The sequence below is a fragment of the Leopardus geoffroyi genome, chromosome C1 (assembly GCF_018350155.1).
Source record: "Leopardus geoffroyi isolate Oge1 chromosome C1, O.geoffroyi_Oge1_pat1.0, whole genome shotgun sequence".
NCBI classification, from domain to species: Eukaryota; Metazoa; Chordata; class Mammalia; order Carnivora; family Felidae; genus Leopardus; species Leopardus geoffroyi.
The window spans coordinates 142,189,429-142,201,502 of NC_059328.1; the positions used below are offsets into that span (position 1 = coordinate 142,189,429).

General features: G+C 35.3%; 1 protein-coding gene across 7 annotated transcripts in view; it reads left to right on the forward strand.

The window, feature by feature from the left end:
- RIF1 (replication timing regulatory factor 1) overlaps positions 1–12,074 on the forward strand; it is a 75,254-nt gene that overhangs the window by 10,630 nt on the left and 52,550 nt on the right. For all 7 annotated transcript variants that reach the window (XR_006712878.1, XM_045479784.1, XM_045479781.1 and 4 more), the window contains exons 9-15: positions 3,037–3,175; positions 5,652–5,803; positions 7,194–7,311; positions 8,421–8,594; positions 8,807–8,917; positions 9,578–9,640; positions 10,139–10,239. Coding sequence is in view for 6 of the 7 variants with exons in the window: in XM_045479784.1 (XP_045335740.1) it covers positions 3,037–3,175; positions 5,652–5,803; positions 7,194–7,311; positions 8,421–8,594; positions 8,807–8,917; positions 9,578–9,640; positions 10,139–10,239 (858 nt within the window). In the remaining variant the exon portion in view is untranslated. The remainder of the gene's footprint in view (positions 1–3,036; positions 3,176–5,651; positions 5,804–7,193; positions 7,312–8,420; positions 8,595–8,806; positions 8,918–9,577; positions 9,641–10,138; positions 10,240–12,074) is intronic.

Here is a 12,074-nt window from a genome sequence, read left to right on the forward strand (position 1 = left end):
CCAACAATTTTATATATGTTAAGCAAGAACTTCTTTGGTCTCCTAGCCCCAGCCTCTGGTAACTGCTGTTCTACTTGCTGTCTCTATGGATTTGCTAATTCTAGGCATCCCACATAAATGGAATCATGTACTGTTTGTCTTTCTATTTATGGTTTATGCTAGACATCATTTTTTCAAGTTTTATTCATGTTGTAGAAATTAACTAAATTTCATTCTTTCTTAAAACTGAATATTTCATGGTGTGTAACTCAGTTTGTTTACTCATTTGTTGACAGATATTTGAGTTGTTTCTACCTTTCAGCTATTGTGAATAATTGCTGTGAACTTTGGTGTACAAATATCTTTTGTATTCTCTACTTTTCGTTCTCTTGGATATATGTGTAAGAGTGGAATTGCTGGTTCCAAACTGTTTTCCACAGTGGCTGCACTATTTTACATTCCTACCAGTAATACACCAGGGCTCCAATTTTCCCATATCCTTGCCAAACTTGTTTTTTTTTTTTTTTGTTTTTTGATATGATAGCCATTCCAGAACATTTTGTTTTGTAAAACTGGGCCATTTTCATGTTTTTGACAATGCAGTAAATAGTTCTCTTGGTGATTGCAGACATACAAGAAATAATCATAGTAATGGTGGGTTTTCCTGATTGGTGTGCAGTCTTCAGTAATTGTAAAGAGCTACTTGTATGTAACTGCTGTCAAGCCAGTAAGACCGCATCTCTGCATCCATCATTTTCAGGATTGCTAGTAACTTGGGCATATTTCTCCAGAATAACCTTACGTGTTTGTTGTGTCACAGGACCCAGCTTGCTTACATCTTTGTCCATGACAATACCTTTGGTAGTAATACCCAAAGTTGTATATAGTGGGGATAAAGGGTTTTTCTTTATGCCATATGTTGAGGTAAAAGGTGACTTTCAGGCTGAGCTGTATTATGTCGGCCTTCTTGAAACATAAGTCTATTGGCCTAATGAATTTTTCACATTTAGGTGATTTTCGTATAAAGCCGTTTCCAGTGGAGCAGACTAGTTACAGCAACCAACCTCTTCTTTCCCTTTCCTGTTTGAATAACTTAGAATTTCTTTCTTCCTGGGCATTAACCTTGGGCAGAGGGCCTTCCCATTTTCGCGCTTCCCCTTTCTGGTTTTAATCATATTTGAAAGTATTTTAGCTCAGGGCTGTCCCACTGTGTCCAGTAGATAGCAGGTACTATTCCCTGTGAATCTTTTAGTCACTCTTAAGTTTGGTGTTTCCCTTTAATACGTTTTCTTAATCGTAGTTTTTATTTGTATTTTTTTTTTTTTTTTTTTTTAGCATGGTGCTGTTTATGGTAGTGCTTAGCTTTCACACCAGTTTGAACATTCTAGAGCTTTCCTTTTGGTTTTTCTCTTGGTAATCCAAGTGATATCCATAGTAGTTATAGTGTAACTCAATAAGTTGTTTTGTGGCTGGTGGGTTTTTGTTTTTATAGAGAGCAGGAGCACTGGGGAGTTGTTGGGGGAGAGGGAGAGAGGGAGGGAGAGAGAGAGAGAGAGAGAGAGAGAATATCTTCACCCTCTATGCCCAGCACAGAGCCCGATGTGGGGCTTGATCCTAGAGCCCCACCGTGAGATCATACATGGCCTGATCTGAAATCCAGACTTTAATGTTTAACCGACTGAGCCACTCAGGCAGCCCTGCCCACTTTTTATTTGGGTGGTTCATTTTTGTTGTTGAGTTGTAGGAGGAGTTCTTTATTTTGGATGTTAACCCTTATAGGTCTGGGATTTTCAAATATTTTTCAAATATTTTTTTCAAATATCTTTTCAATTGATAATATCCTTTGGTGCACAGGAGTTTTTAGTTTTTAAGTTTGAGAGAGAGAGAAAGTGAATGAGCAAGGGGAAAGGCAGAGAGAGTGAGAGAGGGTATCCCAAGATGTGGGGCTTGAACTCACGAACCGTGAGATCATGCATGACTCAGGCTAAATCCAAGAGTTGAATGCTAAACCGACTGAGCCACCCAGATGCCCAGGAGTTTTTAGTTTTGAAGTCCCATAAAAATTAGATTTTCTTTAATTGCCTGTGCTTTTGGTGTCATAGACATGAAATTGTTGCCAAATCCAGTGCCATGAATCTTTTTCCATGTGCATTTTTGTAGGATTTTTATAGTTTTAGTTCTCATAACTTTTTATATTTGATTCCTTTTGAGTTTATTTTTGTATTGTGTTGAATCTGTAGATTGCCGTGTGTAATAATTGACATTTTAATGGTATTAAAAAATCTTTCTATACATGAACATGAGATGGTTTTCCATTTATTTAGGTCTTTTTAAATGTTTTTCGGCAATACTTGATAGGTTTTAGTGTACAAGTCTTTCACCTCCTTGGTTAGATTTATTTCTAAGTTTAATTCTTTTAGATGCTATTGTAAATGGAAATACCTGATTTCCTTTTCAGATTGTTCATTGCTGTTGTGTAGAAACACAGCTGATTTTTGTGTGTTGATCTTGTATACTGAATTTATTAGCTCTACTAGCTTTTACTTATGGATTCTCTAAGCAAGTTATTTTTTGTTATTTATATTCTGTTCAGTTTGGATGTGATTTACAGCCGGTTGAGATTGCGGTTTCATTTTTAATGTATTTTTCCTTGTTATTCATAATTTACTTGTCATCTGTCCATTTTTCCCTTAACGTTTTGTCTTTTTGAGTATATTTAAAAAAATTATTTTTATTAGTTTCAGGGTTCAACATTTCTTACTTTTTTTTAATTACTGATTTTCTTACGGATACCGTTAAGTTGGTAAAATTTGAGATTTTTCTTAAACCTTCCTCATTTTCTCTAATGTCAGAAATGTTCTGTGTTATGCATTATGTACTTTATGGAGCCTTATATTTTGTGATGCTGAGTTTTGAGTGTACGTATAAAAATCAGTAAATTTTAAACTTAAGTTTTTAAGACTTTACATAGCTAACACTGAATGAATTAGGTTAATAATAGTGCCTGTATATTGTTTTAGTCAGGTAAATAACTTTCTAATGATTTTTCATTTTTAGACCTTGCATCGAAGTGGGAGTTTCATTAATTCTCTATTACAGCTGGAAGAACTAGGATTTCGTAGTGGAGCACCCATGATTAAAAAAATAGCATTTATTGCCTGGAAGAGTTTAATAGATAATTTTGCTTTGAATCCAGGTAAGTAAGTCTTATTTAAAATTTTTGATTTTTCTATGGATTTCACTCAAGCAAGATGAAAAGAACAAAGCTTTTCTGATCTTTTGGGTTTTATATTGAAATAACCTGTTAAATATTTTTTTTTTATTTTAAGAGAATAAACTTGTAGCTAAAAATAGAATTTAAAAGGATAGGCATTTTTGAAATTCACAGCTAAAAAATTATGATTGCTATGGAACAAAAGTATCAGTGACTGATGAACTTTTTCAGGACCTCTGGAACAGTACCTAATAGTGGGTCATTGCTACTAATGTATAGAATTGACTCCTTTTGATTTACTTTATCTTCCTGTTGCCTAGCGGAGGTGTTTGATATATAGTTGACCCTTGAACAGTGTGAGAGTTAGGGGCACCAACACCCCACCACAATTGAAAGCCTGTATATAACTTTTGACTCCCCCCACATTTAACTACAAGTAGCCCACTGTTGACCAGAAGCCTTACCAATAACATGAATAGTTGATTAACCTGTATTTTGTTTATGTATTGTAAACTCTCGTCTTAGGATAAAGTAAGCTAGAAAAATGTTAAGATCATAAGAGGAAATATCTTTACAGTACTATACTGTAAAAAAAAAAATCTGTATAAGTGGACCAATGCAATTCAAACCTATATTGTTAATGGGTCAACTGTAAATATGAGAAAGTATGTAGCCCAAAAGTGGATCAGTATGAGTACCCACTTACCTTATATATAAACAGTATTGGATGTTTATAAGATCTGCTAAGTAATGTTGATTTCATGTTATATTTTTCTCTGGTGAAGATCATTAATCCCTTTTTCCTTAGTGTGTATTATAAAGTAATTATTTTTATTACCTATAATTTTATTGAAAATGGTGGTAAAAGTACATTGCCAGGCACAAATTGTAAATGTTACCTTTTTGTTTATGAACTGGTAATGCAAGTTAGCGTTCTGGACTAAACCTATTGGACTTGTGTAAAAGTTAAGTGTTAAAGCATAAAATAGACATAACTTAAAGAAGGTAAATAAAACGCTATCTCATTTGAAATAAGTCCAGAGTTAAAAAGTCTGGCCCTGGTATTATGGATCCAAGAAGTCTTAAGGAATCAGCTGCCTGCCTTTCTCTTCTGTTATCTTCAGTATGCCTTAATTATAGACTACAGGAAAGGGAGAAGGCAGAAGAGCAAAAATGAATTTCTTCCCAGCTGAGCCATCTATCGCTAGAGCTTTCCAGAAATTCTATATACACTTCCCTTTAAATCTCATTGGGTAGAATGGCTAAATGGGAGACTGAGTAAAGGAATAAAATATTGGGTATCCATCACTGTCCTGAGTGAAAGAAGTAACTAAAAATATGGTAACTGTCAATTTCTGCTGTAGGGATATTATTGTAGGACTCTTCTTATAAGTACAGTAGGAGTTCAAAAAGGATTAGAGTATTTGCACAGTGGTTTGACTTTATTTTCTTTATAGAAATGTTAATTGTGCAAGCTAAATGGCAAAATAACTGTCAGAAATATTAATGCCATTTCATCAAATAACACAGCTGGACAGATGTTTCAAAATCCCTATTAAGTCTTCTTGATAATTTACTTGAGCACAGAGGTCTTTTTATGTATCCCCAGTTGTTACACTCACATGGAATATTAGGCTGGATGGTTTGTTGTGGAGGACTGTCCCATGTGTTGAAAGAAGTTTAGCAGTATCCCTGGGTGCATTCTAGATGCCAACAGCATTCTCTGTACCTCCTGCCTCTCCGGTCTAACAGCCAGAGATGCCATATATGTTGCCAAATGTCTCTTGGGAAAATTGTCCCTAGCGCACACACGGTATCTAATAAACATTATTTATTCTATTTATTTATTTATGGCCATCTTAAGTACAGTCTAGTTGTATTGGAGTTTGTCAAAGTGAAAATTTGAGGTGTAACAAGAACAGTTGGTGGTTTAAAAAATTTTTTTATAAAGTATTTTTTATTTTTGAGAGAGAAAGCACAAGCAGGGGAGGGGCAGAGAGAGGGGGAGACACAGAACCTGAAGCAGGATCCAGGCTCTGAGCTGTCAGCATATAGAGCCCGAGGCGGGGCTCAAAGTCAAGAAACATTAGATCATGACCTGAGCCGGAGTGGGACGCTTAACTGACTGAGCCACCAGGTGCCTCCCAAAATAATTTTTTTTAATGTTTATTTTTGAGAGAGAGAGGGAACATGTGAGCTCCAGGCTCTGAGCTGTCAGCACAGAACCCGACATGGGGCTCGAGCACATTAACTGTGAGACTATGGCCCGAGCCAAAGTTGGATGCTTAACCGACTGAGCCGCCCAGACGCCCCTAAAAAAAAATTATTTTTAATCTGTTCTCTTGCGATGATAAAAGGAGACTTACATACTTAGTTTTAAAATTTAGTTTTTAGCAAAACCACAAAATTTATCTTAACTTCTTACATGTTTTTGCCCATGTGCTTATTTTCTTTTAAGAAATTTTATGCAGTGCGAAAAGACTGAAGTTGTTAATGCAGCCTTTGAGTTCCATCCATGTGAGAACAGAAACTCTAGCACTAACAAAACTAGAAGTCTGGTGGTATTTACTAATGAGACTTGGACCTCATCTTCCTGCTAATTTTGAACAGGTAATATAAGTTTTGGCTCTAATGATTGGAGTTTTTTAACGTGTTCTTAAATTCTTAACAGTCTATTCTTTCAGTATTACATTTGCTGTGTTAGCAGATCACAATATATAAAAAATCTTTTCTTCCTAACACAGAATTTTTTATTTCCCTCAAAAGATTCTCCAGTTGTGTGAAATGGAGCTTCTAAAGCTTTCTCAACCAGCAAACACTCAAATATCTAACTCTAAAGTCATTTTGAAAGATTTTTGAAAGGAAATTCCATAACATTTAGAATGTAATTGAGAATAAAATCAACATTACTGAAATAGAAATTAAGTGCTACACTTGGTTGATAAAAGTTGGATCAGTTCTTGTTTTTTTTGTAACTTTCTAGGCTACAAAATTGTAACAAATCCTCTATCTAATCTGAGGACCATAGGCTTTGGCCCTCTTCCTCCTTGCTGGTCAGGTCATGCTGGCAGCCGCTATGGTGGACCCACTGGGGCCCAGCAGCAGCTTCTCCACCCCCCTGCTGGCGCCATCTTGCCAACTGCCCTTGCTGGCATTTAGACATAAAGTTTATTTAATCTTAGTTATACTTCCTTTATTTTTGCAATGAATCCCATCTTTGGTTTCTGAATATTTGTACAGTAAGTAAAAAAAAGGATAGCTCTGATAATTTCTTTTATCTTTTTCATTTCTTTATCTGGGTTTTTGGAGTACATTTTACTTTTAAATCTGTAGTCTTAGTCTTTTTGTCTATATACACAATTGCACAGCAGTGAGTATAGTATATTCTTGGGGTTTTGTAATATACTGGAATTTTTAGCAAGTTTGTAAAATTTTAATTAATGTATTAAAGATTTTAAACTTAATAGCATGAATTAATTAGAATTGGGCATTAATGGTAATATGTAACTTGAGATCATAATTTTTCCAAATTCTACCATTATGAGGTCCTAGTAGGCTTATCTTACCCAGTTGTCCCACACATTCATTGGTTGAAGTTATGCATTGGCTAGATTTGATTGGTACTGGAACGATCTTAGAAAATGAGCTTGAGGTTGTCTTAGTTTATATTTTCTTAGGGTGAATTTTTTAAAAGCTTAGAATGAGTCTCTACCAATAGCATTAAAACTCAGGCATTATTTACAGATATAATTTCCCATTTGGAATTTAGTAACAAAACTTACAGGTATTATACATGGCAAATATAGTTGTAATAAAAATGTTTACTTTTCCAATTTTAGTATTTAGGCAGTGCATCCAAACAGCCAGTAGGATTCAACATATCAAAAGAATTTAGATTGCTTCTTAAATTTAACTGTATTATGCAAGACTTTTAAAAAATTATGGATAATTAGGTAGTTTAGAGATAGTTTCCCTTTCTTTTTGTTTTTAACCCCAATAGGTGTGCGTGCCTCTGATTCAGAGTACAATAAGCATCGATTCTAATGCTTTACCTCAAGGCAGTTCATCTCGTGTAGCTACTTCTCCCGGGTTAAATCCCATGACTCCTATACACAAAGGTAAGGTAGACATACTTGGTTCTTTTTCTGTTTTTAAAAAGGACTTGAAATAAAACCTTTGCTAAGTGTTACTCATATAAAATGAAGCACTTCGTAATTTTGGCTCCCTTATCACAAAATCCATCCTATACTCTTGTTTTCCTTATGTGTTACTGTTGTACTTGCATTGTTGTAGTTGAAGATCTGCGTTTTTCTACTGTATCTGTGAGATATATTACAAATGACTGTTGAGTTTGTTTCAGAACCAGAACCTTAGAGTTATTATTAAAAACAACAGATCTTAACAGATGTTTTTTAAAAAGTGGCTTAGCATATATAGTATTGAAAGAAAATGATTTGCTGTATATTATTTTGTTAGTTATAGTCAGATTTTTATATTTAAGTGTTAGAAATGTGTGCATATTAATATTTCATAGTATTATTATTTTAATTTAAGTGGTATCTGACAGAGGCACCTGGGTGGCTCAGTCAGTTAAGCGTCTAACTTCGGCTCAGGTCATGATCTTGTGGTTTGTGAGTTCAAGCCCCAAGTTGGGCTCTTACGCTCAGCCTGGAGCCTGCTTCAGATTCTGTGTCTACCTCTCTCTCTGCCCCTCCCCACTCATGCTCTCTTTCCCAAAAAATAAGTAATAAAACATTAGAATTGGTAAGTGACAGTAATGTTGTTCTTCACCTACTAATTAGGAACTCTTACAGGTTTTAAACAAGAACTCAACTTTTATTTCAGAAACAAAGTATTTACTTTTTTTTTTTTTTTTTTTAATAATTTTTTTTTTCAATGTTTATTTATTTTTGGGACAGAGAGAGAGCATGAACGGGGGAGGGGCAGAGAGAGAGGGAGACACAGAATTGGAAACAGGCTCCAGGCTCTGAGCCATTGCCCAGAGCCCGACGCGGGGCTCGAACTCACGGACCGCGAGATCGTGACCTGGCTGAAGTCGGACGCTTAACCGACTGCGCCACCCAGGCGCCCCCAAAGTATTTACTTTTAAAAATATATTTCACTGAAATGAAGTAAACAAAATATGTTCATTTGGTTAGCTAATTTAGCTTATGTAACTTACCTTTTTTTTTTCTTTTTTCTTTCTTTCTTTTTTTTTTTTTTTAAGGTGCTTCCCCATATGGAACTCCTGTAACTCCTCGGATGAACTTAAGTTCAAATTTTGGTGGAATGGCCACAATCCCCTCTATTCAACTTTTGGGACTTGAAATGCTGCTTCATTTTTTGTTGGGTCCAGAAGTCTTGAGTTTTGCTAAGCAAAACAAACTTGTACTGAGCTTAGGTATTTACTTTTTAAAAACCGTTTAGATCATTGTACATTGGGGTGAGAAGACATGCTTTTTTCCCCCACAGCCAAAATATTCTGTAATTCTGTGTGATATAAGCATAAATCTTTTTAATAGAAAACACATGTCGGACCACCTAAAATTTTATATTGATACATTTATTTCATAAAGCTTTGGGTCGGCATAATTGTCTTTTTTTCTTTTTTAGAGCCACTCGAACATCCATTAATCAGCAGCTCTTCTTTTTTTTCCAAACATGCAAGTACGCTTATCACTGCTGTTCATGATAGCTTTGTTGCGGTTGGAAAAGATGCTTCTGGTAAATACTTAAGAGAAGATTTTTTTGTTTGTTTAAACCTGTGTTTAAAAAAGTAGAATAGGAAATATTTACATATTGCCATCTTTTGCCCAGATTATGCTGCAGGACCTTTACGTATAAATCATTTAATCCTTAGAGTAACCTTTGTTTTTTAGATGAGGAAATTGTGTTGTACATAGAAGTAAATAACTTGTGCAAAGTCACATAGTAAGTGGTGGAACTGTGATTCAGACCTGGGCTCTGTGGCTCCAGCATCCACACTCAAAACTCCTATGTTTCATAGCCTGTCAGATATTGTGAAGAAATTTCAAAAATGAAATCGTTACCTGTTTAACTGGCTGGTTTTCAGGTGTCCTTTTGAATCTTTATTTTTTTCCTTCTGTCAGCAGCAAAAGGTGTTCAATAAAGAAAATACAGGTACTAGAAAGAAAATAATTATCCTTAAGTTCCATGACCCAGTGTTAATGTGTTACAGTTTGAAAAAACATTTCTTTAAGCAGTGTTGTGATAGTGTTTCATAAACTGATTACAAGGCTGAATATTATAAGAATTCTGTTTTAGACTAAGAATTGCTCAACGTCTTTAGCATAAAGGTAAAAGGGTGAGCCTTTATAGTACTTTCTGCTTCATTTCTAACGTTTGTTTTGTTTTGTTTGGCAGAGGCAGTTGTCAATGCTATTTGGAAGGAACTAATTAGCTTGATGAAATCAATCATTGAATCAGGTAACTACTATAATACTGATCAAATAATTTTTATAGAACTCAGTGAATTGTTTGGCTTTTACATATTTTTTTTTTTTCAACGTTTATTTATTTTTGGGACAGAGAGAGACAGAGCATGAACGGGGGAGGGGCAGAGAGAGAGGGAGACACAGAATCGGAAACAGGCTCCAGGCTCTGAGCCGTCAGCCCAGAGCCTGATGCGGGGCTCGAACTCACGGACCGTGAGATTGTGACCTGGCTGAAGTCGGACGCTTAACCGACTGCGCCACCCAGGCGCCCCTTGTTTGGCTTTTATAAATAAAATTATTTTAGAGTCAATTTTTGAAGCATATAGCTTCCAGACTTTAATTTTCTTTTAAACAAGGCAATTTATTGATTTACTTTAAAAATTAGTCTTTCTTAGCTAAGTATATGTTTTTATTCCTAAAAATACTGTATTTTCACCCCTAAAAATACTTGCATGTTTAGAACCACATTCTTCCTTTTCCTTTTTGATAGGTAACAAAAAAGAGAGACCAGGTTCTGAAGTTTTGACCCTCTTACTAAAATCGTTAGAAAGCATAGTAAAGTCAGAAGTATTTCCTGTATCAAAAACATTGGTAAGTAAGATAATTCATGCTGGAATTTAAAAATCATATTCTGAAATTGAATTTTTTATTGGAAAAAATACTACTTACACAGACCATGTTTTGAGAAGACATTTTGTATCAAGTATTTATCAGCAATTTAGCCCTGTAATAAATGTTATTCCATTGACTTCAGAGTCGTCTGAAACCTCAGTAAAGTAAATGACTATACCGGCAATACAGAAATATTCCACTGTCATAAGAATGAGCCATACAGAGAAAATTGGGGTTAAGAACATGAACTGTGAACTGAGCTAAACATTAATTTTATAAGATTGCCTAGCTCCATTAATTGTTTGTACATTTAAGCTGGTAATAATCTTTGGGACTTGTGCAATTTAAATTAACCCTCCTTAACTGAGATAAGTATTTTGGTATTAAAGACTTTTTTTTATCCTATAGTAGAGAAGGAAAAAACCAATTGGATATACTTTTTTATAATAGTGAGTCTCCCCAAGATAAACTGCAGATGAAATAGACTGTACTTAAATTCCTTCTGAGTCTCTGTGTACTGGGACGGCGATAACTACTATGGCAGTAGATCATAGTGGTTAATAGCAAGGGCTCTGGAGCAGACTAGGTTGAATCGCAGCCAAATTATTTATTAGCTGAGTGAACTTGGGAAGTTTATCTCCTCCCTTACCTTTTTTTAAGGGAATGTAGTAGTAGTTTTATGATTAATATGTGAAGGGCATGATGAGCCAGAAATGAAATAAATGAGTCCACAAATACAATTTATTATTATTATTATCATTAGTGTTTGATTCAAATGAGAATGTGAAAACATATTCACCAACATTTCTTTTCTTTTTTTTTTTTTAAGTTTATTTGTTGAGAGAGGGAGGGAGGGAGAGAGAGTGCACACTGGAGGGGCAGAGAGCAAGAGGAAGAGAGAGTATCTCAAGCAGGCCCCGCACTGTCAGCACAGAGCCCGATAATGGGGCTTGAACTCTAGAACCCTGAAATCATGACTTGCGCTGATACCGAGAGTCAGATGCTTAACGTACATCCACCCAAGCGCCCTAAACTTTCTATTACATCATTATGTCACTGAAGTTAAAGTCGTTCAAGTTAATACCAGTACATTATTTTTGGATGGCAGTTTGATAGGCTCTGTCACATTTGAGAGGTGTGTCTTTTTTTTTTTGTTTTGTTTCTTGTTTGTTTTACTTTTATTTACATCCAAATTAGCATATAGTGCTATAATGATTTCAGGAGTAGATTCCAGTGATTCATCCTCTATGTATATAACACCCAGTGCTCATCCCACCAAGTGTCCTCCCGAATGCCCCCTACCCATTTAGCCCATCCCCCCCACTGACAACCCCTCTAGCAACTTTCAGTTTGTTGTCTATATTTAAGAGTCTATTATGTTTTGCCTTATCCTTGTTTTTACATCATTTTTGCTTCTCTTCCCATATGTTTATCTCTTTTGTATCTTAAAGTCCTCATATGAGTGAAATCATATATTTGTCTTTCTCTGGCTAATTTTGCCTAGCATAATACCCTCCAGTTCTATCCATGTAGTTGCAAATGGCAAGATTTCATTCTTTTTGAGTGCCATTCTTTTAATACTTCATTGTGTGTGTATATGTGTGTGCACATCTTCTTTATCCATCCATGGACGTTTCGGCTCTTTCCATAATTTGGGTACTGTTGATAGTGCTGCTATAAACATTGGAGTGCATGTGCCCCTTTGAATCAGCACTCCTGTATCCCTGGGATAAATACCTAGTAGTGCAATTGCTGGGTTGTAGGGTAGTTCTATTTTTAATTTTTTGAGGAACTTCCATACTGTTTTCCAGAGT